At 51.0% G+C, this 26473-nt stretch overlaps 9 protein-coding genes across 9 annotated transcripts; 5 read left to right on the top strand and 4 right to left on the bottom strand.

The window, feature by feature from the left end:
* Window positions 1-27: 27 nt before the first annotated feature.
* On the top strand, window positions 28-1713 carry GT037_000042 (phosphoacetylglucosamine mutase; the record flags this gene model as incomplete). The annotated part of the gene is made up of 2 exons (XM_038925089.1): window positions 28-789; window positions 856-1713. 2 exons carry the CDS (start codon window positions 28-30, stop codon window positions 1711-1713), a joined length of 1620 nt encoding a protein of 539 aa, XP_038790945.1.
* A 1979-nt stretch (window positions 1714-3692) lies between these two features.
* On the top strand, window positions 3693-6754 carry GT037_000041 (duf-domain-containing protein; the record flags this gene model as incomplete). Its single annotated transcript, XM_038925088.1, has 3 exons — window positions 3693-3788; window positions 3835-5666; window positions 5722-6754. 3 exons carry the CDS (start codon window positions 3693-3695, stop codon window positions 6752-6754), a joined length of 2961 nt encoding a protein of 986 aa, XP_038790944.1.
* Window positions 6755-7158: 404 nt separating this feature from the next.
* On the bottom strand, window positions 7159-8097 carry GT037_000040 (uncharacterized protein; the record flags this gene model as incomplete). The annotated part of the gene is made up of 1 exon (XM_038925087.1): window positions 7159-8097. One exon carries the CDS (start codon window positions 8095-8097, stop codon window positions 7159-7161), a length of 939 nt encoding a protein of 312 aa, XP_038790943.1.
* A 771-nt stretch (window positions 8098-8868) lies between these two features.
* On the top strand, window positions 8869-15323 carry GT037_000039 (uncharacterized protein; the record flags this gene model as incomplete). The annotated part of the gene is made up of 8 exons (XM_038925086.1): window positions 8869-9571; window positions 9622-10446; window positions 10943-11172; window positions 11221-11271; window positions 11319-13603; window positions 13654-14775; window positions 14823-15017; window positions 15065-15323. The coding sequence occupies 8 exons, from the start codon at window positions 8869-8871 to the stop codon at window positions 15321-15323; spliced, it is 5670 nt and encodes a 1889-aa protein (XP_038790942.1).
* A 139-nt stretch (window positions 15324-15462) lies between these two features.
* On the bottom strand, window positions 15463-17939 carry GT037_000038 (class ii aars and biotin synthetase; the record flags this gene model as incomplete). The annotated part of the gene is made up of 5 exons (XM_038925085.1): window positions 15463-15744; window positions 15832-16116; window positions 16210-17137; window positions 17189-17831; window positions 17903-17939. The coding sequence occupies 5 exons, from the start codon at window positions 17937-17939 to the stop codon at window positions 15463-15465; spliced, it is 2175 nt and encodes a 724-aa protein (XP_038790941.1).
* A 248-nt stretch (window positions 17940-18187) lies between these two features.
* Window positions 18188-18735, top strand: GT037_000037 (uncharacterized protein; the record flags this gene model as incomplete). Its single annotated transcript, XM_038925084.1, has 3 exons — window positions 18188-18255; window positions 18370-18466; window positions 18664-18735. 3 exons carry the CDS (start codon window positions 18188-18190, stop codon window positions 18733-18735), a joined length of 237 nt encoding a protein of 78 aa, XP_038790940.1.
* A 387-nt stretch (window positions 18736-19122) lies between these two features.
* On the bottom strand, window positions 19123-22649 carry GT037_000036 (phosphoglucomutase; the record flags this gene model as incomplete). Its single annotated transcript, XM_038925083.1, has 8 exons — window positions 19123-19827; window positions 19882-19990; window positions 20047-20366; window positions 20417-20466; window positions 20780-20802; window positions 20855-22160; window positions 22211-22512; window positions 22597-22649. 8 exons carry the CDS (start codon window positions 22647-22649, stop codon window positions 19123-19125), a joined length of 2868 nt encoding a protein of 955 aa, XP_038790939.1.
* Window positions 22650-23075: 426 nt separating this feature from the next.
* GT037_000035 (uncharacterized protein) lies at window positions 23076-24964 on the top strand (the record flags this gene model as incomplete). The annotated part of the gene is made up of 2 exons (XM_038925082.1): window positions 23076-23302; window positions 23524-24964. 2 exons carry the CDS (start codon window positions 23076-23078, stop codon window positions 24962-24964), a joined length of 1668 nt encoding a protein of 555 aa, XP_038790938.1.
* A 1037-nt stretch (window positions 24965-26001) lies between these two features.
* Window positions 26002-26414, bottom strand: GT037_000034 (uncharacterized protein; the record flags this gene model as incomplete). The annotated part of the gene is made up of 2 exons (XM_038925081.1): window positions 26002-26109; window positions 26166-26414. 2 exons carry the CDS (start codon window positions 26412-26414, stop codon window positions 26002-26004), a joined length of 357 nt encoding a protein of 118 aa, XP_038790937.1.
* Between the last annotated feature and the right edge of the window lie 59 nt (window positions 26415-26473).

Here is a 26473-nt window from a genome sequence, read left to right as displayed (position 1 = left end):
AGTCCATTCATCCACCTCCCCCCCACCATGTCCGACCCCGTCGCTGACGCCGCGCAAAAGCACCCTGCGCCCGAGGGTCTTGTGTATACGTATGGAACAGCTGGCTTCCGGACAAAAGCAGATGTCCTCGACTCTGTCCTGACCCGTGTCGGCCTCATTGCGGCTCTCCGGTCGCGAGCGCTCAAGGGAAAATGGATTGGCGTCATGATTACCGCCTCGCACAACCCACCCCAGGACAACGGCGTGAAGCTTGTTGAGCCAATGGGCAACATGCTCCAAGAAGAATGGGAAGTCATCAGCACCAAGATGGCTAACCAAGCCACCCCCGCCGACGTGTCCAAATACTACCACGACATTGCCGCTCAGTACAAAATCGACCTCGATACGCCTGCCCGCGTCGTAGTAGCCCGAGACACAAGAGCGTCCGGCTCGAGGCTTCTCGAATGCCTCAAGGACGGCTTGAACAGCGCTGGTGCCGAGACCAAGGACTATGGCTTCTTGACCACGCCGCAGTTACACTACATGGTACGGTGCTTGAATACCGAGGGCACCAAGGATGCCTACGGTGAGCCAACCGAGAAGGGCTACTACGAGAAGTTCAGTGCGGCTTTCAAGACGGCACTGAAGGGAAAGCAGCCTTCTGGCAGTCTGACAGTGGACTGTGCCAACGGTGTCGGTGGGCCAGCGCTGAACAAGCTGGTCAAGTATCTTCCGTCCAAAGACCAAGGCGGTCTCGACATTTCTGTAATCAACGACAACGTCATCAAGCCTGAGAGCCTCAACGTCGACGTAAGTCCTCTCGTCCACGAAAGATGCACACCGAAACAATAACGCTAATCTATTTCTCCCACCCAGTGCGGAGCAGACTTTGTAAAAACCAACCAACGTGCCCCTCCCTCTTCCAAGGCCGGGCCTGGCGACCGCTGCTGCTCGCTCGACGGCGACGCCGACCGCGTCGTCTACTACTTCAAAGACGAGAAGAACGTATTCCGGCTCCTAGACGGAGACCGCATCGCCACGCTCGTCGCCTCTTTTCTCGGCGACCTGGTGCGACAGAGTAATCTGGCCGACAAGCTGAAGATTGGCGTCGTCCAGACGGCCTACGCCAACGGCGCTGCGACAAAGTACGTCGAAGACAATCTCAAACTCAAAGTCGATTGCACACCCACGGGCGTCAAGTACCTGCACCACGCGGCTGAGAAACTGGACATTGGCGTCTACTTTGAAGCGAATGGCCACGGGACTGTCATCTTTAGCCACGACACGTTGGCCACGATTGCGAGCCATGAGCCCCGGAACCCGGGGGAGAAGGAGGCGCTCGATGTGCTGAGGGCGTGCATCGAGCTGATCAATCAAGCCGTGGGAGATGCGCTTTCAGACTTTTTGCTCGTAGAAGTTGTGCTGGCGCATAAGCGGTGGGGACCGCAGGAGTGGTTGTCGACGTATTCGGATCTGCCTAACCGCCTTTTGAAGGTGTTGGTTAAAGATCGTTATGTTTTCAAGACGAGGGATGCGGAGAGGAAACTTACGAGTCCGGAGGGCTTGCAGGACAAGATTGATAAGGAGGTGCAGAAGGTTAGGCAGGGGAGGAGCTTTGCGAGGGCGAGTGGGACGGAAGATGCGGTTAGGGTTTATGCCGAGGCGGAGACCAAGGCGGAGGCGGAGGATTTGGCGAGGAAGGTTGCGGGGCTTGTGGAGGGGGCGGGGGCGTAAGAATTGGGGGGAGAGAGAGATGAAATATTATGATTGGGGGTTGTTTTTTTTGGACGTTGGATGAATGATTTGTTTCATCAAGCTTGCTATCGTTGGGGAAGGGATGGATGGATGGGAAAGATGAATAAAAAGTTATACTAGGAAAGAATGTCGACTACAATTATCACTAGGACTTTTGTCTGTTTTTTGTTTTTCCTTCGTTAGTATCGGCGAATCAGCATTCGCGAAATTACCGTGCTTGTTGTACGATGGCTTTAGCATGTCTCTTTGGAGGTAGCAATGATGATGTAAGGGTCTTGGTTCGCTGGCTTCTGATGTTTTTTCTTATCGACATGATCAGGCAATCCAGGCACATGCTATGATTCGAGAGGTTTAGATTCTGACGTGATAAGTCATTCGGGGCGGGTAAAGAAAGAGGTACCAGGGTCAATTGCCAATATAGCGAGGTAGGCTGAAGTCTTGGATGAGCCGACAAAGAATAAGCGGTTGGATTCTGAATCGAGATGGAGGGATGGTTTGTAGATCTTGGCTTGCATGTCTGTGGCGATTGTGGACCTGGGTAGTATATGTGGATTGGATTCGTTACATGAATACTTTTCAACGGTGTGTTAGCCTGTGTATTTATGCTCGGTCTATGAAGAAGCTTGGCCTAGTGAGTTGTATTCGCTAGATATTGCCTACGTAAAACTGACGCTAAAGATATGCGTGGTAGTGTACGCTACAATCATAAAGGAGAAACCACAGTGCATACTTTTACAGCACATTATGGTGATGGGTACAATCCATGAAAAACAGCTTTCCATAACGCGATAATTCTTCCAGGTTTCCCACGAGAGGCTTTCGCGGCCGAGAAACCTATATCATCAGCCAGGTACTCTACCTCGAATTTGTCTCGAAGTCATTGCAGTTGGATCAGCACGCTGAGAGTGCAAGGATTCAAAGAAGCAGTTAAATGGTTGTGGTCTTATCCCCTCATCCACCCCACTCTCCTCGTCGACCAGTATCAACACCGACAAGGGTATCGGTGCTTCCGTTCCAACTCTGCCCAATAAAAGTCGACGTTGCCCACGAATCTCAAGCATGAACGTGGCCCATCTCATATGCGCCGAAACATGCATATTTGAAACGAGCAAGTGGGCAGCTTCATCCGAAGAGGCGCCTGCGCACCGCCACATCATTCATCGATTTATGCATCCTCAATGATGCTGAACAAAGCTGATGGATGCCGGCAGAGCGGAGTGGCAGTGCGAAGGGTTAGCGCACATTCTCGCAAGTCGAAGCTCCTCCGCAAACTACTCCGAGTGCTAAGGGGCGATCATGTCCTCTTTACCCTGCCCAACAGCTCGCACATCCTCATGGCCAGGCCTAGAAGCCAAAAATAAAATCAAGCCGCCAGAGCTGCGCCAGCGCCAGCGTGCGAGAGAGCCGCGTACCCGGCGTTAAAACGGCGCGTCGAGGCAGCCAATCAGAGCACGTGCCTGAGACGCCAGGACGACTCGCCAGCCGAGACCCTTGCCGATTTCCCTTGCGGTCCAGTCGACCTGACAGGGATCAGCGGCCCTTTTTCCTTTGCACTGCGCTATCCTCTTTCACGTCGAGGGACGCGACGACAACTCGTATCTCTCACTACTGTTGCTGTTACTGTTACTGCTGCTTGTCTCTTGGCTTTCTCTGCTTTGTACACTCATTCTCTTTAGCGCATATACCCATCCACGTTTTCTTTGTTTGCGGAGACCGTAAGAGGGGAATCGAATACGACCAAGAGCCAACTTTCCGATAGAGAGATACTGTGAGAGCAGGATCATCGCAGGAAGACATGCGCTGAGCTGTCTGACCCAAGATCGTCCCTCGATACGAACGTACGTCAACGTGCACACACAGCACGTGCTACACCCACGGCATTCACAACGCTCATTACACATTACAACCACATTCGCTGCGCACGTTACACGACGTCCACTGTGCCCGCCACACTCACCATGGCATCACCACTACCGAATACGCTGCTCCGGCGGGACCTGAGCATAGAGCAAAAGTTTGAGCAATTAATGTCGGATAATCCATTGGGCGCCTCGGTACGTCCAAAACCCGGTCAATTGCATGCACCTCTGACAAGGCCAGGTATCCCAAGATTCAGTCCTTATCGCTATCGGCACATCCTTTGGCATCACTGCCGCTATCTTCGTACTTTTCCTCCTACTACGCCCTTTTAATACCATTGTTTACGCGCCCCGTCTCCGACATACCGACGAGAAACACCGACCGCCGCCGCTGGACAAGTCACTGTTTGCGTGGTATCACCCCGTGTTCAAGACAAACGAACCCGAGTATGTCGAGAAGATTGGGCTCGATGCGACCATCTTTCTACGCTTTGCGCGCATGTGCAGGAACATGTTCGTTGTGCTTGCCATTGTCGCCTGTGCCATCATAGTACCCGTCAACGTAATAAAGTCGGTCGAGTTCCAGAAGAACTTTGACGGAGACATGTCGAGCAAGGCCATCTTCCTGATGACACCCAGGGATTTATTCGGTCAGGTCTTCTGGGCTTTCGTCGTGCTGGCATACATCATCGACATCATTGTGTGCGGCTTCTTGTGGTGGATGTACCGTGCTGTACATCGGCTGAGACGCCAGTACCTGGAGCACCCGGACTACCAAAACAGTCTGTATGCACGCACGCTGATGATCACGGACATTGGCCGCAGCTTTCGGAGCGACCAGGGTATTGTAGAGGTCACGGATAGCTTGAAGACTACGCCCGAGGTGCCCCGCGCGTCGGTTGGACGCAATGTGAAGGATATCCCAGACTTGATCGAGGCGCACGAAGAAGCGGTCATTGAACTAGAGAAGATTTTAGCCAAGTACCTAAAGAACCCGAACAAGCTCCCCGCCGAACGCCCACTCTGCACCCCCTCGAAGAAAGACCCAGAGTACACCGACCGAACGCAAAAGGTGGACGCAATCGACTACCTCACAGCACGCATCAAGCGCCTGGAAACTCAGATCAAAGAAGTCCGCGAAACAATCGATAAGCGCGATGCTCTGTCATATGGATTCGCTAGCTACGAGACCATCGACTCCGCGCACATGGTCGCCTTCGCAGCCCGTAGCAAACACGTCAAGGGCACCACTGTGCGCCTCGCTCCCAAGCCCAAGGATATCATCTGGAAGAACCTGACTCTGGATCCTAAAACGCGCCGCTGGAGGCGTATCGTAAACAACTTCTGGATCACGCTGCTGACACTGCTATACTTTATTCCCAACGCCCTCATCGCTGTTTTCCTGTCCAAGCTCAGCAATCTCGGTTTCGTGTGGCCGGAATTCCAGGTTGAACTCGGAAAACACTCTGATTTCTGGGCCGTGGTACAAGGTCTCGCTGCGCCTGCTCTAACGTCGCTGTTCTACTACTTTCTGCCCATTATCTTTCGGCGCTTGAGTATCAAAGCAGGTGATTTGACAAAGACGAGCCGAGAACGTCACGTGACGGCGCAATTATACGCCTTCTTCGTCTTCAACAATCTCTTCGTCTTCTCGCTCTTCAGCGCCGTGTTTGGCATGGTCGTCATGATTATCAATCTCGCGGCTGAGCAACACGTCCCGTTTATGGATATCCTGCGTCAGATTGCTTTCTTCGACACGACTATGCGCACGCTGTGTGAAGTCAGTCCGTTTTGGGTCACATGGCTTGTGCAGCGCAATCTAGGTGCTGCGATTGATCTCGCGCAAGCTGTGAATCTCGCGTGGGGCAGTTTTTCCCGCAAGTTTTTGAATCCAACGCCCAGGGAACTCATCTCAAGGACTGCGCCGCCGCCGTTTGATTATGCGAGTTATTACAATTACTTTTTGTTTTACTCGACGGTGGCGTTGTGTTTTGCGCCTTTGCAACCCATTACCCTCGTCATTGTTGCCATCTACTTTACGTTGGATAGTTGGATGAAGAAGTATCTCTTGATGTAAGTCCTCAGCATTTGAATATGAAAACGCAGTTTGTTGACTAATGTGGGATAGGTACGTCTTCTGCACGAAGAATGAATCTGGTGGTGCATTCTGGCGCGTTCTCTTCAACCGCATGCTTGTTGGCACTTTTCTGTCAAACTGCATCGTCGCTCTCCTCGTCGTCGCCCGCGGCTACGAACATAAATGGAAGATGCTGGCTGCCATGGCCCCGTTGCCCCTTGGTCTCATCGCCTTCAAATTCTACTGCAAGAACACTTTTGACCACTCGCTTAAATACTACACTCAAGGCACCACCAGAGCAAAGGGCACCGAAGCCCCGACCCCCATCGACAAGGAGTCCCGCCGCAGAGACCGTGTCGCGGTGCGATTTGGGCACCCCGCGCTGTACCAGAAGTTGACTGTGCCAATGGTGCATGAGAAGAGTAAGCATCTCCTCGCAGAAATCTACCGCGGGCGTCTCGACGGCGATATCGGCGACAGCGCTGCTTTCAGCGACATTTACATGAAGCGTATGAGCAAAGAGCATCCTGGGAAGATGGCGACATCAACAACTGCCGCTGCTACTGCGCCTGCGCCGTTTGAGTTTGTGTCCGAGTCGAATATGGATTTTGAGAATTACAAAAATAGACCCGAGTTTAGCGATGAACATGGTGGCGAGGGTTCGGTCTACGGCGGCAGCACAGTTGGTGGTGGTGGTGGTGGCGGAGGAAGACCTGATAGCCCTGCTGGTAGTAGCCATTGGGGACGTGGTGGTAGCGAGAGGGGCCGTCCTTCGAGTCAGGACTCACAGCGCACTTTTAATAATGGAGAGGACCCTGGTGTCTTGTATCCTCAGGGGTATCACCAGACGCCTAGTGCACTGAGGGAGTATAGTCCTAGTCCCAGTCTTGATTTGAGGGGCGTGGATTCTAGGGACGCGAGTCCTTATTATGAGATGGGGAATAACAATGATCAGGGGAGGTTGGTGTCGGGGGCGGCGCCCATGGGAAGTAGTGGTGGTGGTGGTAGGGGACATAGGGGACAGGAGCAGTATACGCCGTATAGTCCTAGTAGAGATGGGGCGAGGGATTATTTCGCAAGGTGAAGGGAAGGGGAAGAGGCGGATGAAGAGAGAGAGAGAGAGAGAGAGAGAGAGAGAGAGGGTTAACACGCACGCATATTGAGACGAATTTCCTTTTCTTTCGGTTCAAAGATGTTATAGAATCTTAGGCTGACACCGGCTCTGCGAGGAAAAGGCCTTGCAGAAGCAAAAGTGGCTTTAGATGGCGCAGTCGTGCATTTGACAGTCTGTGTAGGTACTAGAATCAGACTTATTTCCACTTTTCCATCATCTTGCGCGAGCATAACTCTTACACGTATCGCAACCCGATGAGCTTAGGACCCCAGTTACATTAATGGCAGCCTGAAGATTCCTTGACATGTCCCACAACAAGTAGAAAGCTAACACATAACCTAAGTATCTAACTTTTGGTAACTAGTTTGCGAGGCTTAGTCTGAATAATAAAAGTCGTAGTCGCAATCGTCGATGACGTCCCTACAGCTGGTCGGCCCGTCATCGTACCAATCATCTGAGTCGAAGGACTCGTCAAAGTCCTCGTCAAAGTCATTGCGAGGAGGAACATAATTCCACTGATCCAAAAGCATGTTCTGTTCTTTGCTCCATGGAGCCATCACCTTATCTGGGCCGTGAGGCTGGTAGTCCGATTTCTGAGACGTCGCAATGCGCTTTTTGGTTTCTTCACCGACTAGGTCTTGCCACGGATAGGCCCTGTGTGTGTAAAACTTATCCCGTAACTCAGGGAGGTACCGGACGTCACCGACACAGTAAGATGATATATCCTCTGGAATCGGTCGCTGGTTGAACACGTCATACGAGCCGCCATATTCGGGCTTGAACAATCGCTCGCCTTTCTCCTTTGCCAGCTTCCAGCTGACTAGTCCGATACCACCAATGGACATGGGCAAGTTGTTCTCAACACATTTGGTCAGACCGTTCAGGAACTTCCGAGATGCCGTTGTCTTCCTTGTCGCACTCTCCATAAGCTGGACGTCCTCGACCCCCTGCAGCGCCACGCCAAAATGCGCAAACAGCGCATCTGAATCGTTGCGAACGTCAAAGAAGACCTTTGGAATCTTTTCGTCTTGGAGGATATCCTTTAGCGTCTTCCGTTTGGCACCAGCAGTGTTGAACGCTTGTGCGCCTAGTGTATGCACATCGATCAGGCCGACGCGCCGGGTCGGAACGCCGTTATCGATTAGAAGGGTAAGGATGGAAATGGAGCCCTCACGGCAGAGGTTTACGCCTTCGAGATCTATGTACATGGTTGGTGGGAGCGAAACTGGCGGTTCATGGCGGAAGACGAGCCAATCGACTAGATCACCAATTTGCTCCGTCGTGTTTATGATCTCTGTTTTGATTTCCTTCATACTAGGTATACAGGTTGTTTCGCTACAAAGTAGTATAGAGTTGAAGAGGGAGGGAAAACTTGGTTTAAACTTGTTATGCCTTTGCTCAGAATTTAAGTAAAGCAAGCCTACGACAGGCACGGAAGACATAGTGCGGGGTAAGTTATAGTTGCTTTTTAGATTGCGCTTTGCGCAATTATAGTATATATTACTACGTATATCTTTAGAGTTGGTTTTACATAGGCAGTATCTAGTAAGTATAACTTACTACACTAAGCTTTCTTATAGACTTAGTATCAATATATAAACTAATACACTACTAAAGAGTGTCTATGTAACAAATCTCATGTAGGTATACTAACAGCTTTATTGCATTTCGCGGAGGGTATGAAGTTGTTGTCTCGTTCTTTATGCCGAAAATAAGACTATTATAATTACTACTCACGCGTCTTTCTTAGCTTAGATTGACCTTGAGTTCTAAGTATATGATATCAAGTTCATCGCGCGAGGCTTTGGGGGAGGAGAGTGAGCGGCTGATCGCCAGGAAGGTGGGCGCGGGGAAGTCGGCGAAATCATTGCCTATCGCGCGCTGCGCAATCTGTTGCCTGCACAACTCAGCCTCCAGCCACATGCATCATTTTGGCAGTCCAGGACGGTGTGTGGATGCGATAAGGGGGCTGAATCATAGCCACGAAGGACTTCGGTGGCTCTGCTTCTCTTAACCATGCTTTCTCTCAAAGTCTTGCGCAACACAGCTCGCCCACCATCAACTCACGCGTGAACTTTGTCACAATGCCAGATCTTGAACCACCTAGCGAGGGAAGCGTATCGGAACTCATGCGAAAGCGCGTCCAATCATTCACGACTGAGCCTCTACATTCAGCGGCCTATCTGAACGACGTTGTCAGATACCTGGGTGACAAGCCTCCAGCCTCGGCTCGCTATCGAGTACCGTCACCTACGCCAAAAGAGAGCAACTTTCTCTACGCATACAAGATCCCCGAATCTCGTCTACCGCAAGCTATTTCATACTCCCAAGCATCCGATTTTCTGACGAAGAATGTCAATCAAGCGGATCTGGACCTTTTGTTCTTCACTGGTTCTCCATCTTCGGAATGGATGGAAGTACTAGTCGATCGTCTTCATGTGGATGTGCGCTTTCTTCACAGCCATCTCGACTTTATTCCCAATGCACAGCGCGATTGGCATACGGGCTCTAATCTGCCCTCGCGCAACCGGCAAGACTTTCGATTACTCATTCCGTCTATAGTCTTTGTGGGAACTGAAGGCAACAGTCTTTCAGTCGATCAGTTGCACGCTGCTCGGAGATCCTGTGCTTCTCAGCTTGAGAAAAGAGCCAATGTTTTACTCTCAGGTGGGGCAAAACCTCATGGCCAGTCGATATTCAGGCAGGTTAATGTCCACCGTGGGGACGCCATTGTTGTGGAGCAGATTATATCGATAGCGGTAACAGGAATTGGCAAAGCTCGGAAAGGTAAACCTTTTGTCTCTACTACCTTCATATCGCCAATAACACTCGCACAGTCATTGTCTGGTCAGATGCTGGCGCCGATGCAGGCGATATCCCAATCCCAGATACGCCGGATTTCAAAGGTCATTCACCGATACCTAAACCAGGAAACACGTCTAAGACCATCGAACATTGCCCAATTTTCTTTGAGAGAGATATGTCACAATCTTTCGGATTACAGACTGCTGTTGATCAAAATGATAACTCTAGGTCTACTCTGCAGCCACTGGCAGTATTGCCTTCGCGTTATGGCGAGACTATGGACTGGACAACGACTCGTGCCGACCCTTTGCTGATGCTACAAGAACTCTTCTATTTCCAGACGGCTGCTGCTTGCCAGTATCTTGACATGCTCCGCAAGCTCATTAGCGGCTGGACTGCACAGCTGCATCCCACTGGTGACAGTGATCCGACCATGGAATTTATCATACACTTTGAATACACGAAAACGGTACTGGTTCGTTGGTCCACACACTTTGATATGTTACTACTGCGTCTTGAAGACCACCTATCTCATGATCCGGAACTCACCCCTGAGCAAAGGCGACTCCGCCAAACGTCATTCTCACCCATCAAAAAGGATATAGAGTATCTGCAGAAAGAGGCCGAAACGCTCATCAACCTTTGTGAATCAGGCAAGGCTACCATTATGAGCAGCTTTTCGGTCTACGCATCAAAGCGCGCACAAAAAGAGTCCAGCTTAGTGACTCAACTCACCAAGACTACCAATCGGATTACGCTCATATTCCTCCCCATTTCACTGGTCACATCCGTGTTCGGCATGAATTTTAAACAACTTGGCCAGGGACCGTTGAGCATAACCCTTTGGGCGGCTGTTAGTGTGCCGCTTCTATTAGTCTGTATATTCATCAGCGAGTGGGGTGGTCGCAGCCTGCGGTGTGGCAGATCTATCTTGTTTAGAAAAACCAAACAATGAGGCTTCGCCTTTGCATATGACGAAGGGAAGGCATCATCTTTACATATAAACCCTGCAAATAATGACGTAGCAAACAATGCATACCATACAGAACACTGCTACATCTGGACTCATCGCCTACGGCTGATCTCACTTCCTGTGGCGGCTGTGCAGCACTGCGCTCGAGGCTGAGGTTCGTGGCGGCCGCTACGCATGCACCCCCCTCCCCACCTCCATACAAATGAGATGGCCGCCCACATTCGCGTTGTCCGCTCTTTACACACCTCACAGCTATCCATTCTGGGTCATCTCGAATATGACACGATTTAGGAGGTGGAAAGATCGACCCCAAGCGGGTGGGGTGACTCCAAAGTAGGTTGCTTGTCTAGTCGACGGAAGCTACTGTACTGACACTCCAGCCAGCAGTGCCGCTAGCGTGATTATCGTTCCAGGCGTCTCAGCCGATGCACTGGACAAGCATACCTGCTACCACTTCGAAGAACTCATGAAAAATTGGTGTGCCGCACCTAACGTTTGGGTCTATGATCATGGCGTCCATCTGGATACCCCACAAAGTTGGAATCCTTTTTGCGATTGCGGTGAGGATCTCTTGTCCGAATTGCTCAGCCTCATCGAGCAGCAACCTCAGGTATATTGACCTCAACCTTCTGACCGCATAAGCTGACCTTAGTCGCAGCTGGAATTTGTGCTGATAGGCCATCGTCTCGGAGCTTTCATCTTGAAAAAGGTATATACAGCATTCCTCCGAATTCAGCAAAGCTAATTCGAGACAAGGCTTTGTTACTTGCTTATCGCCAAAAACATCACGAACAATACATATCACTATTCGAAGCTTTGCGCACTCTCATCATGATCGGTGAGCCATACCTGGACAGTGAGGATCGCACACAATGGTCTTCACTCGTGCAAGACAGCCTGGAGTCTACGAAGGGATCATTGCCCGAGACATTCTCTGTAGAAGCTCTTACATGTCTCAAATTCATTGAAGAGAAGTTTGAGCAACTTCAGATCAACTCACAGTTCTTTCAGGTCTCAGGAAAGCCATCCAAACGGAAAGGCCTTCACCGCACCAGGCTCAAAGCCAAGAATTGTGTGTGTGATGGTAGTGTGAACGTTAGATTGTGGACGACTCAGGACGACGACGAGGCAGTTATCGAAGGACTTGAAAACAACAGCAAATGTATCTTCAGCTCGAAAAGTGGATGGCGCGGACTTCTAGGGTTAATCACAGCAGGTGAATGGGTCAAGGAGCGTCTTCCAGCTACGGAGGAAAATGCACCTCTAGCAGTCGCCGATGTTGCTTCCACCAGAACAGAAAGCGTCATAATGGAGACAGCTCCCTGTAATCCGGTGAACCACGCTGGCGCTACTGTGACAGCATGTACAGAAGCAGCAGTCCCACCGGATGTCGTGAGCCAAGCTTCGGACAAGCATATCTCTGTGGAGTCTGGAAACCATGTCAGTGGGGGTCATCCCATCACCGAAAATGGCTCAAGGTCGATGATGGTTCATCAACATTCTGTGGAGACATCTCCTACTGCTCCATCGAGCGTTAACTCTGATCACGACTTGATTGGAGGCCGCATTGATCCGCTTTCGGAATGTACAGATCTGTACACGTCTGACATCGAAAACGTAGATCGAGATATGGAATCACCCTCTATTCTGTTGAGAAGTACGACGTCACAATCGAGCACAAGCAAAGATCTATCATCACCTGATATATCTCATGGTATCTTTGTGGAAGCACCCAATATCGCACGTCAGCGATCTCGACCACTTCCGCTGAGACTTTCGTTACCACCTACATGTGGGTTTTACTTTCCTCGCAAAGATGCGACCACATGGCTAGAACGGCTGCTGTTTCAGGAGTCTTCTGGGCAAGGAAATCAAGCATTGATGAGGAATGCTACAACAGTCGCAGTGCTTCATGGCACGGCTGGCGTGGGCAAAACGCAAATAGCCCTTAATTTTGCACGATCAGCACAGTCGCGTTTCGATGCAGTTTTCTGGTTGAGAGCAGACAGCAAACAAAGCATTCTCCAGAGTTTCCATGATATTGCCATTGCACTTCGACTCATAAATGGTCGACGAAACTACAGTCACACGCAAAGTGCTGGACTGGTTATGGAGTGGCTCGCAAAACCTGAAACACAATGGCTTCTCATATTTGACAACGCGGATGAAGTCGACATCATCGCGCCTTACATCCCAGAAAGCAAGAACGGGGCGACTGTCATCACAACTAGGCATCCAGAACTAAGATCACCAAGTGCTACCTCGCCTGCCTTCTACCACGTTCAACCTTTATCAATCACCGACAGCCAAAGCTTTCTCCAACGATCCACACATCTAAAGTTGGAAGACGTAAACACCGAGCAAGGGCATGAACTCTTGAGACTATTGGATGGACTTCCCCTAGCGTTGGCTGTGATATCGAGTTATATCGAGCTTAGACGGCTGAGTATCGAAGACTTTTGGAAAATTTATGAGCAGAAAAAGAAAACTGGCGGTCATGAAGCTTCTCAGATGCCTTCAGATGCATCAGTCGTCAACAATATATGGACTCCCCCGTTAGCGAAGCTATCTCCCGATGCCAGGCGGCTCATGGCTGTTCTATCCTACATGGATCCTGATGCTGCTCATACCTCCCTAGTCCGGGCTGTTTTTGAAAGAACTCTCTCTCCAGAAGATTCAGATAGCGTTGACTTGCGTTTCATCGAAGCATCCCATGATCTCGCAAATCTCGCATTGATCGACAAACCCGAAGGAGGCACTGTCTTCACGATGCACAGACTCATGCAAATGGTAACGCGGCAGTATATTAGTCAAAATGAGACACGTGAAATCTATAAAGCCCTCACATACGTTTGGGGTACGCAATGGCCTAGTGATCGAAAGTTCCCAAACGTTCTACATGGATTCTGGGCGGAGTTTGACGATATCATGAATCAGCTATGGCGCATGACCGATCATGTATCTTCATCAGTACTGTCTCTAAATGCTCTCGACGAGTATATCGATGAGTCCTTTCCAAGGACTGCCCTCGGTTGTATATGGTAAGTAGTTTCGTTTTGCACACCGTTTTGCTCGACGTTGACATGATTAGGTACGATCGGAGAGTCCGCAAAAACAACAATGACTACCGCAACTTGGCACGCTGTGCAGCGGCATTGATCGAGCTTCCCAAGATGCGCTTAGAGGATTCGGGTCAACCCACATCGAAAGTGTCGTACATGCCACGGCGTCTCGTACGTATCAACCATCGGCGTCAAAGATGGAAGCTCGTAGATACCGGAGGTAGGACACTGAGCTATCTTGCTCTCGGTCTTGACTTCAACTGTAACGAAGGCGATCCGGTGCTGACCGAATCCAATCTCCACACATTTCGGGAAGGCGTCGCATTATCGCAAATGCCGAAATCATTTCGCGATGCGTGTGTTTTCTCCGGATTGTGCCTAACCAGATACATATGGATAGACACACTCTGCATCGATCAAAGCAATCACGAGGAAACAGCATGTGAAGTCGGCAATATAGCGAACATATATCAGAGTGCTGCCGTAACGATCTTCCCTCATTCTCAACTAAAACTCCAACGCAATCAGGTCAATTGGGGTCGCTACGATGTGCTGTGTGGGCAATCATCACTTCAAAAACGACTCTGGCATATCCAAGAGTGCCTGATCAGACCGAACAGTCTCAAAAGCCTCGCTTCTGCCGTCGGTCCAGAAGTTTTCGCCAACATCGAACCATATGTTGAAAGCAATGTGGATGCTTTTTCCTGTAGCGAATTTCTATCGATGTCTGATACACTCGCGCCCCAGGCCAGCGGCAAAACGCAGCCGCTTTTGGAACGACCAACAAAGCCTAGCAACGATATCACCCTCGAACCAACTGAGGAGTCATCCTCATCGGAAAAACCAAACGAAGACGCCAGTCACGAACCGTATGCAATCGCTACTGCGTGGTCGTGCATTAATGAAGGTGTAGAAGACTACTCACACAACAACAAACTTCGAGCCGTTACGAAACTGGTACGAGCCCGAGAACTGATCAAGGCACCATGCATGGCATCATATGATGCATTACGAGTCGATCTCCAAGCAGCGACGTATCTCGCACGCATATTTCTTACAGATGGTAGCGCAGAAGCCGCTATGGATCTGCTCAACAATGTCAAGGTGTCGAAGGAGATAGGGGAGAGTCGAGAGAATAACTTCGCTACCATGTAAGCACCTTAACAAGTTTTAAACTCAGTATGGCTTACCATTTTAGCATGGCTCAACTGCGCATCGTGAAAGGAGATGTTTTCATCGCAAGTGGGAATACATCAGATGCATTGAACACTTATCGCAAGAACATCGATGCCATCGACGAAGATCAAGAAGGAGATATCGCTGACTTGGCCGCCATCTCCAAGCTTCGTCTATCGAATTGCAATATGACGCAAAGTGATTGGAAGGGAGCACAGTAAGTAGATACAAAGCATGCCGGGATACTGATTAACTCCTCTTCAGTGCACTTATCAAAGAAGTAACCACCCACTTCGAGGAGCAAGATAGTAAACAGGGACAAGCGCAATATGCGCGCGCGTTGTACCACCAAGCTGTGTTATACAAGGGAGAGAACAAAGAGAAGTTTCGGAAGAGGAGTATGGCAGCTGCGCGACAGGCTTTAGAAGAGCTCTGTGAAGAGCATGATTTGGACATGCCGGCAACGAATCGTGAGCTGGAAAGAGATGATTTTGAGACTGTGATAGAGCTTGGGTTTCTATAAGTAACCGTATCGGCAAGGCAATGGTAACGATATCGTAGCGAAGGGAGTATTTGCAGATGTTCTCAACCTGCATTCTGGGTCTTGTGGATAGTCTAATCATTTTGAAGCTTCCACAGCGACATTCCATACACATCCCACACTAAACCTTGCGCCTGACCAGGCCCCTGAAGAAGTCAAAGCTATTCCCATCACTCTGGATCTGAATAATCTTGCCCGTTCCTCGCCCATCAATCTCGCGCACCTCCTCAGCGAGAAGTAAGCCCCAATCCCTCGTGATACCCTTTATCCTCGCCTTACACCCACTCTGCACCCCCTGTTGGTCCTCGAGCGTCACAAGCTGATCAGTATGCAGCCAGTTCTCATAGTAGCACGACTCCATGTCGCGGTTGAAACCTTCCTGGCAGAACGTCGAGTACAGTGTCTATACGCACAGAAGAAAAAAAACGACATAGTCAGCATGCCATCATCCTTTGCAATTTTTGGATATCCAAGCGGAAGTATGACTCACCTCGAAGTGCGCTAGAATGCTCGCCAGCAGCTTCTCTGGCGTAAAGTCCTTGAGTGGCGGATTCATGCCCTTGGCAAGCTGATTCAGACTCGTCGTCGGCAGCGCATTACTCAGATTCAACCCAATTCCTGGTATGACGTCGTACGTGGAGCCGGAATAACTGCTATTCACCAGGATACCTCCTATCTTGACGACAGGGTTTGCGCTAGAGCCGGGGAGTTGCGCATAGATGTCGTTTGGCCACTTGAGCTTTATAGGGATTTTCTCGTACCCAGGCGCATAGTTCTATTGCGGGGTGAAGGGGAGACGAAGTTAGTTGACTACTTGTTTCTTGGGCTATATTCGACTTTGTGTTGGAAAGTTTCAAGGAAAACTTACCTTGATGCCTTGCACAATGGCCAGAGCTGCGAGATACTGGATAAACACTACTGGTGCACTTTGACTTAGTGCAAAAGAATGATGCAACACAGTGCTGAACATTAGTGCGCCAGGCGGTGCGATCCAGACGTTGTTTCCGCGACCGCGACCTGCGATTTGTGTTGTTGCTGTTATTGTGAAGCCATTGGGGAGGTTCCGCAGCAAAGACGGATTCTTTTCGAGAAGAGTGTTGGTCGATGTTACGACTTCACCATACATGAGGTGTTTTCCAAAAGAAGCGTCAGGGTTGCGGAGCTTGGTATGGTAGTGATGGAGGTTTGCATAAAAGGCATCATGATGGAACGGTGTCTCTTGAGCCGATGGAAGAGCTTTCTCATGGGGTATTATGACCTTGACGATCTTGGCGTAGTCGATGATCTCGTCGGGCGAGGTGTTGGCCGTGTACTCGATACAGTCGTGAACCTCCTCTTCTGGTGTCTTGGTCCTCTTCTTCTTGCTGTCATCTTCCTTCTCCTGGCCTTGCTCTCCAACACTCTTCTCGTCACTGTTCGTCACTGACGCTAGTGTAGGCAGTTTCTCCGACATGGCACTGACAGCCCTCTTCAGTTCCTTTACGCTCCACGCCGTACCCTCTTTCTCAATCCGAAACACGTCGTTCTCGCCCTTGATATACTCATCGCCGTCCATCACAGTAATGATTTCGCTCCACGTCGCAACGAGGTCAGAGACGTCTGCCAAGCTATGAGCAGTGAGATGCAGGCGGGATAGGGATGGTACCGCTTGTTCCTGTTCGTTAACCTGCAAACCAAGTTTCCCGAGGATCAAGCGCATAAAGGCAAGTCGTGTTGCGTCCGTGGCAGCGATATCATTGATAATGGTCGCGTAAGATGGTAGACTGGGGATCTTGCTGAGGTTTTGCGGTGCGAATCTATACAGTCTTAGCGAGTGAAGGTGTTCTGGATGTCGAATCTGAGCTTACTCTGGATGTGGCCCCGTGACTACAGCGTGACCCTCACCCACCTTACGATAGACAACAGCCGCTTGGCCTTCTCCAGATTCGACGTGCAGATCCTCGGTATAGCTCGCCAGGATCTGTACGCCCCTACTCTCGAGCTTCTTCGCATCAACAAACACACCCCCACCATTATAATAGCTCTTGAACGTCTCCGCCACACCCTCATCAACACTCTCAAACGCCTCCTTCTCAATCTTGATTTCAGCAGCCCTCGCCCCAGCCTCACTCGCATACTTGAACCCCTCAAAGGCCAATCCCCTACACACACCCGGGAAGAACGCCAACTCCCTCTCTCCCTCAACAGCCATCTTCGGATCATCAAGCTCAAACTCACATCTCGCACTTCCGTAATACCCACCAGCGCAGAATCCTAGATATGAACCCCCGGCATTCACATACCGGCTGATCCTTCGATTCCCCTCACCATTGAGCGTACGGCAATAACCTAGGTCAGCGCCGCCAGGAAAGACAAGAAGAGCGCAGGTGCTGAACCAGGGTTCTTTGATCAGAGTATCGCCAGTTACAGGTATGACAGCGTAAGAAGGCGAGAGCAGACGGCGCAGGGTGTACATGCAATGGCGGACAGATTCGGTGGTACTTCCGTTGCCTAAAGGGGTGGGTGCGGATTAGTGGGGTGGACTGTGGGATTTGCGACTAACGCTACAAATGGCCGCATACCAGAGTACACCAAGATGTTCATCCGCTTGGTTGCCATGATGTCGTGATTAATAACAATATTCGTGATTTTGAATGGTGACGCTGAAAATCGATGGGCGAGACGCGCGGACCGAGATTGTGCCGATCGTGTTCCAAGTAACTCTGTGTCCAAAAGACCCTGCGCAAGTGTCCGACTCTTATGCTCTTTTGCACACGCACACACACACACACACACACACACACACACACACACACACACACACACACTCATACAATACCTGTCGATTCCCCCGGCCTCCTTGAGATATGTCCAACGAAGACAAGGCGCGTGCGGCAGCAGCGCAGTTGGTAATTGACGATGAACCCGATGACTGGTGCGTTACTTTGAACCTTTAGTCTCGCAATGCGGAGATCCGGGTTGGCGGAGCGAAAGAACTGCAACTTTGCGTCGTAGAACTATTGAGCTAACCCAAGACCAACAAACACAGGGACAAGCGTATCTTCAGCACCGGCTGCGCAGACGAAAATGCAAAACTGACAGACTGCTACTACGACAAGAAAGACTGGCGAGCATGCAAGCAGGAGGTGAGTTAATTTGGTGTTGTTGTTGTTGTTGTTGTTCCCAAGTGGTTAAAAACCACACACATTATTGCTTCTGCGCTGCTTCTAGGCTGCTCTCGGTTCGTTCACAAAGCCCGAGAAGAAGCCGAAATCTTGTTGCAAGCTGTAAAGGAAGAAGAGAAATCATCAACTGACAAAACACGATTTATCACGCCTTTTAGATGGAGATTTTCCGACAATGCTGGCAGCGTCATGGCAACGATAAGAGGACTGATTCCAAAGATGCTTCATAAGTAGAGAGAGAGAAAAAGCAATCTCGGTCTTGCGCATCAAGCCGATTGTAAGATCAAGTTGTATGTGTATTAGCAAAAATGGAAAAGGAGTGTATGACTACTGTAGAACCAGAAGACGAGTGTAGGGATAGTAAGATTCCAAATAGGAAACCACCCTAATGCCGACAGTCCATACATTTGGCATAAGTAGCTCCCCGCTTTCCATGTCATTCCATGTTTTCAGTCGTCAAGCCAAACATAACTTCGTTTCTTGGAAGTCGCCATTTTCTTCCATCAGTACCATTACACTAGAGTTTCCATTTCCCCAGTCTCATCACAGCCCCTCTCTCACTCCCACTACTCGTTTCCGGCCAAGTAAAACGACTTCCAACGGCCAGCTTATACTCTTTACTTTCTCTCATAAATCGGAGGCACAACATCTGGGTGAAATGGCGACTTGGCGGCATCCGCCTTCTGCTTATCAAAACTCCAAACGCCATTAGTCTGGCCATCATTGATGCCCTCGCCAATCTTCTTGGCCAGCTGCTCAAACAGGGGATACTGCGGCGCGCGCGAGAAGAACTTGCGCTCCCACTCCTTGCCCGCATCCTTTTCTTGCTGACGCATCTCGCGCTGGCGCGTCTCAATGATAGTTTTTTCCGACGACGTCAAGTCCATGTTACCCTTGTTAATCGCGTCGCTGACTTTTTTCCATGCGCGCCGGGTTTCAAAGTCGTCTTGCTGCTCAATGTCTGCGACGGTCAGGGGCGTCGTTTTCACAGCCTTGTGGTCAAAAGTTTCGACCACGGCCTTGGTCTTGGCATCCTTGATTTGGAACGAGTCGGTCCACTGTCCGTCGGCTTTGTAGATGGCTTCCTTCTCTTTGCCCTCTGGGTACAGGACGGCGGTGAAGCTGTTCTTCTTTCCAGAGACCCAGCCCTTGCCGCTGTAATCGATGCGCGCGGTGTATCCGGTAGACGACTGGATGTAAGTGCTGCTGTTGAGCTCGACGTAGGGTGAGCCTGTGATGAGGCCTTCGATGTGGAGCGCAGGGAGGGTAATGAGGTAGCTTTCATTGTAGGCGTCTAGGTGCAGCATTGCGTGGCCGATTTGCTATGGAGACAACGTGTTAGTATTATACTGCCAATACTGTCGGGGTGTGTGTACCTTAACATTGATGGTCGTCTTGAACGACGCCTTTTGCGCGTTGTAACCCTCTAAGCGGACGCCGTGTTGGTCGTTCCAGATGGAGTAAGCCGTGACGGGTGGGTGATGACTGCGCGCATTGCATTAGCACTCCCGTACTTTACGCCTTGTCTTGGATGCGCGTACCTGACTTGCTCACTGACAAGCTGGGTTGTGCCTGCCTGGTCCTCCCACTTGCCCAGGAAAAGCTCTCCTAGGAAAGGGTTGAGCGGCTTCTTCTCGCTGCCCAGCTTCTCTGACCGACTCGCATACTGCTGCTTCAATGTGCTCAGGAACCACTTCAGCACTAGCATGGCCCGTTTGGCAGGGTCCTTCTCGGCTGCAGGGGCGACGAAGACGGAGGGGTGTTCAGTCCAGTACGACGAGAACTCGGTAAGGGATTTCGTCGAGAGGATAAAGGCAGGCGCCGTCATGGTGGAGAGGTCGCCATTGAAGGATGCGATGGACTATGTGCATGTTAGTCGACCGCCATTCTGTACAGCGCGTAGCTACATACCTTTAGGAAGCTCGACCAAGAGCCCTTTGCCTGGGGTGGCACAGCGGAGCCTTCTTTCTCAGCCATGATGGCGACGTAAAATTAGAGGTGATGGGTTTGAAAAGCCAAGGAAACCTCTCACGGGAGTCTATGCGCGTGTGTAGGGATGTGTGAAAGGCGGGGGGTTGTCGAGATCTAGGTAACTGGGGTGGGGAACGGCATTGTTATGGGGTGGAGACGGAGGCATGTTTAGATTGGGAAATGACGTCGCCGAGCTAGTGCTGCTAAGCCACACGCGCAAACACATTAGGGGATCATGACATATTGCCACGCGACTTATCATCATTACTACCGTTTTGTCGACCAAAACAAATCTGTTTTTACTGGTATTCTCGTGTACAAGTCGTCTAATCATGCTAATTACATCTCCGCGTTCTCCACTTCAACCAACGCGCTTACGTCTTGACATCGGGCTCGGTGCGGCCAACGTACTCTTGGAGCTTCAGGAGGTCAGTCGCAAGCTTGACGTTGTCCTTGAGGTAATCCTGAGCGTCCATGTCGTATGTCGACTCGTCGCTAGTATGCTTCTCAATGTAGAGACGAATGGTGGCGCCGCTGCTACCTGTGCCAGACAGACGAACAACAATGCGGCTTCCATCATCAAACTTGACAAAGATACCCTGGTTCTTGCTGACGCTACCGTCCAGGTCGGTGTAGGAGAAGTCGTCTGCCTCGACAACCTTGCGGCCAGCGACGGTAGAGCCGATGAACTCGTCCTTCTTGGTGGTGATGAGTTCCTTCATGTGGCTGGTGACCTTGTTTGCGCCCTCAGTCTCGCAGCCCTCATAGTCGTAACGAGTGAAGAATGTGCGGCCATACGTCTTCCAAAAGTCCTTTTGGATTGAGGCAATGCTGGGTGTGCTACCCGTCTGCTGTCCGACACCGGCCAGGATGTTCAACCAGGCAACGACAGCCCACAGACCGTCCTTCTCACGGATGTGGTTGCTGCCTGTGCCGAAACTCTCCTCACCGCAAATGTTCATCTTGTCAGAGTCGAAGAGACCGCAGAAGAATTTCCAGCCCGTAGGCACCTCGTAGCACTCGACGCCCTTCTTCTTTGCGACCAGGTCAATCGCGCCAGAGGTCGGCATGCTGCGGGCGAGACCATAGATGCCCTGCTTCTTGAAGTACGGGATAAGCTCGGCGTGGTGTGCGATGATGGCCAAGCTGTCACCAGGTGAGACGAACGAGTTTGCGCCGTAGATCATGTTTCGGTCACCATCACCATCACTGGCAGCACCAAAGTGGATCCCGTTCTTGTCAACAGCGTCGACCAGCGACTTGGCGTAGACAAGGTTGGGGTCTGGGTGGTGGCCGCCAAAGTCTGGCTTGGGGACGCAGTTTTGTGTGCTGTTGGGGATGCCGAGCTCCTTCTCGAAGATGTCCACACCGTATGAGCCGGTGACACCGCTCAGGCCGTCGAAGAGGACCTTGAAGTCCGAGTGCTGCTTGAGGAACGACTTGATGAGGTCAAAGTCGAAGATGTCCTTGAGCATCTTCAGGTAATCCTCTGTTGAGTGGACAATCTCAACCTCGAGGCTTCCATACTTTTGTGTGCCAATTGTGCTCAAGTCGATGTCGGGGATGTCGGCGATCTTGTACGACGAGAGGGTCTTGGAGGTTTCGTAGATCTTGTTGGTGACGCTCTCGGGAGCTGGGGCACCGTTGGCGAGGTTGTACTTCATGCCAAAGTCCTCGTCGGGGCCTAGATGCGTCAGGTGAGGGGAACGAGTCGATGCGTCTGGGAGAACTTACCACCAGGGTTGTGGCTGGCAGTGAGGAGGATGCCACCGGTCGCCTTTCGTATCCGGATGATGTGACTGGCGGCAGGTGTGCTCATGATTCCGTTCTGGCCGATCAAGAGCTTCTTGACACCGTAGGCAGCGCTCATTTTGGCGATGGTCTGGGTGACCTCGGGGTTCCAGTAACGGCCATCACCACCGACGACGAGGAAGGCGCCGTCAGCGCCCTCAGGGATGGACTGGAGGATGCTGGCAACAAACGACTCTGAGTAGTGCTCCTGCTGGAAGACCTTGACCTTCTTGCGGAGACCAGAACTGCAGCAATCCAAGTCAGCTATCATGCCTCGACGCCATAGCTCCATGCGCCCTCCCAAGCTCGTCTGGGGACATTGCACTTACGTTCCGGGCTTCTGGTCCTGAAATGGCTTCAATTCGACGGTTCGGACGCTCATGTTGACGGTATATGTGCTGGAAGCTGATTTAGAGGGAGATTGAAGCAATTGCAGAGTTTACAAAGGTGGCAGCAGGGCAACTTTTGAGCTGCTGAGGGGCCCAGCTTCCCCCACCACGCGGGATGACGCCGGCGCTAGCTCATCAACGGGAAAGAACAACGCCACGCTGGCTATCATCTCAAGTTTTTCCCTCGTCAATGTCCCAACAGTCGCTGCGCCCATGCGCTAATCCTGCAATCGAGGGCGAGACGCTGCACAACACCTCTTGCTGACCAGTCCCCGCCTCGCTTCGCCCCAGACGCTTTGCGGGGGTATCCTGGCTGTGTGCATACCACATTTCCTTCCCGTTGCGACAACATTGTCCATCTTCTCAACAGTTGTCCCGGTCTTCTTCTTCGGGATCCGCCACCTCGGCCATCAGACAAAATGGGTATCCAGGGACTGGCTAGGCGTCTCGAGCCCTACGCGACGCGGTATTCCTCCGAGCAGCTGGACGGCTACTCAGCCGTGGTAGACGGCCCTGCGCTCGCCTACTACGCTCACAAATTGGCTCTCGCTTCGGCCACTAGCGCGTCCAGAATACCTTCTTATGCGGACATCGTTGCTGAAGCAATACACTGGCTGGCCTCGCTGGAGAAGAGCAACATCAAGGTGTGAGTAGACCACAGTTGCTTTTCGCACGGAACCATCACGGCAGGCCAATAAGGTGCGCACATATGTTCTTCACTTCACCGCCATTAGCGCAGGGGTCTCAAACTCTTCCATATCGCAAAGTCGATATGTGAAGGCATTGCTTTGTGCTTGACCGTTGAATGCACCTTATGCAGGTGCCATGTGATGTTCCTGCCGTCCACTGCTGATCGCACCTTCTCAGGTCTGCCATCTACTTTGACGGAGCCCTCCCCATATCAAAGCGCACAGAGCGCTTGTCCAGGACGGAAGCGAACAACAGACGGGTGCAGCAATTCCGCAATAACTATGCTACTGTCTCATGTCCTATTCCGACATATCTAGGCTCGATATCGTACGCCTTTCTTGCACCTGCACTGCAAGAAGCGTTGCTGGATTCGCCGTTTTCTTCCAAAACGAAGACCGTACCTGGAGAAGCAGATGATTGGTGTGCATTGCATGCAAAGGAGAATGCAAAATCTATCATCTTTACGAGCGATACGGATCTTGTTTTGTACGACTACAGCTTCGACACACTGATTGTGTTCCTTCACGATGCCGATGTGGCCACGGGCATCAAAGCATATTCACCCGACGAGATCAGCAAGCAATTACAACTCAAAAGCCTAGTGACCTTTGCATATGCTCTACTTGATGGCCCACAAGACAGTTCAAAGCTCCTAGCTCACACAGCCCAGGCAATAGATCAGAGGTCAACATCTTATGTTGATTTCGCCAAGCGCTACGTTGCAAAGGCTCCGAGTCACAGCGCGACATCTAATCTACCAGTGTCAGATGTTCGCATATCAGAATACGTCCACCAAGCCCTCAATGGACTCGAATCTCCATTCGTATACATGCCTCTGTTGGTCGAAGACCCTAATCAAGCGTCCGCATGGAACGTGGGACAAGATATTCGTACGATAGCATACTCTCTCCTCGCTCGAAAGCCAAACATGATTGTACACGAATACCGGCGGAAAGCCCAAGGTATTAGTGTTCAAGAAATCTCTATATACTCTTCCGCGGATCTTGCAACTTCCGCAGCAGATCTAGAACGACAGCTGTGTACTCTGAGAGAATGGGCAGCAGCGCAGTCGGATATTGTCAAACCAGCACTTCTATGGCCGTTATTTGGACTCAGCTTCGTCCTTGCAGAATTCAACACGCCGCCTGCGATCCTTCTCGTCCAGCGCGTACTCAACGGCGAGTTTGATAACAGCTGGGCGTTTGTCCATCTAACTGCGAGGCTGCACGCAGCAATTTATTCATTGCGCGTGTTGAGCCAGATTATACGCGTGTGGCTCGCTCTCCACCCTACTGCACCCACCTACTCGACTGAAAAGACCAAACTACACGCTGTCCTTTCCAGCTTAGCAACTCACATGGTCGACTTCCCTTCCATACCTGATGTACTTGGTGTGCCTGGGCAGGCGAAGAAGGTGGTGGCGCAGCATGATGTGCTGAAGGGGTTGGTCGAAGAGATTTATCGGTCGAATGGGGCGCAGGTGCTGAGCGAGGATGGGGTCAGTAATAAGAAGAAGAAGAAGATGGCGAGGGAACAGGAGAGGAAGAAGAAGAAGGCTGAGGTGAGGGCGCAGGGGAGGTTGGAAGGGAGTGGGTTTGCGTTGTTGGGGGACTGTTAGGTGGTGGCTGCGTGGATGGTAGGAAGGTGTGATGGGGTCTTGTTCGAATAGTGTACATCTAGCTATGCTGTTCCTTTTCTTTCACGAAATCTCGTTACTCACACGTCGAACGTTTAGTCGTCGTCCTCCCACCTGCCTCAGCTAGAAACAGCGATCGGTTGCCTCCTTGTCATTCTGACCTCGATCGAAGCCTGGCCACAGCAGGAGCTGGCAAGCTTGCTTCTTGCTCCAAATATGGTATCCGGCTTCAAATATCACGTGATTATCTACTACATCACACTAAGCATACGCGCGAGCACTTTAATCGGGGCTTCTTGACAACTAACGACAAAGTCATCAAGCTCTGAGTTTACAAAGTGGATCTTGAATACAGCAATGATATCTAGCTTCGCAAGAAGTAAGTAGAGTGGGAAAGGTACCATCATTGCTATGGGGTGTTGCCCATAGTGCTAGCCTTGTAGCGCGAGTATCGTTACATAACCCTCGCATATGTGCATGTCATGCCTCAGAACTAAGTACACCTGGAGCGACTCAGTGGCGCTTGTTCAAATAGCTCATCATCAATCTATCACTAATAGCTGACGAACGGATCCACTTGCTAAGCGGGTCCACGTCATCCTGAGCCCAAAGTGGCAATGGCAAAGGGAAGAAAGCAAGCTTGATCACCCCATCTGCCGTTCTAATGAGTAGTGCACACAGATGCCTAGCCTTGATGCAGCCATAGCATGCCGATTGACCTTCAAGATGACAGGAAAGTCCGGTCCTTACAATAACAGTATTATCCACACAGCACTGCCTAGCAACTGCGACTCTCATTTCCCGTAGCCTCAGTAGCTTTCCCCACTCTGTAATGTGACCCTCAGTGGATAGGTAGCTCCTATCAAATCTGTCTGCCAGAGACGTCTCCTCCGCAGTATTGTGAGAGCCAAAAGACAAGTCGATGTAGTCGCCTGACTGCTCGTCCCAGCGAACGTACTGGATAAGTGGGGTAACTTTGTTGGCTATGACTTGCTCGGTTTGACATCGCAGCGAGACTGCTACAGTACGGGCAGGGTGGCCAATTTGTGATTGCACACCCGATGTAGACGCCTGGCTTGTCGATCGAGGAACTGGTGGTGTGAGAGATACTGCTCCTCTAGAACGAACTTTGCTACAATTAGTATACTATTGGAATGCGACATGGATCTTTTTCGACCTTCACCTGAGTCGCTTGATCTTCGCCAGCATCATGACTGTAGACTGAAGCTGGGTCTTTGACGATGATATCTAAAAGGACAGAGGCGATGTCTTCTAGATCACCTCGTGCGAACTCGCGTCCTACGGCTTTCTTTACAAGTCCTGCGAGGTCCTCATCGTTGAGGCTTTGTAGTAAGGCCCGGCGAGGGCTTACGAGCTGCTCGTCGCCCGATAGCGCAATTAAGGCTTCAAGGTAGGAATCAATCGTCGACATGGCGGGCGTTGTAGATGCGACAGTGGATTGTTTATGGGAAGCGGAGCAAATGAAAGACC

This window comes from Alternaria burnsii (genome assembly GCF_013036055.1).
Source record: "Alternaria burnsii strain CBS107.38 chromosome Unknown 705, whole genome shotgun sequence".
NCBI classification, from domain to species: Eukaryota; Fungi; Ascomycota; class Dothideomycetes; order Pleosporales; family Pleosporaceae; genus Alternaria; species Alternaria burnsii.
The sequence above is the reverse complement of the archived record's forward strand: the minus strand, read 5'-3'. Positions and strand labels throughout refer to the sequence as shown.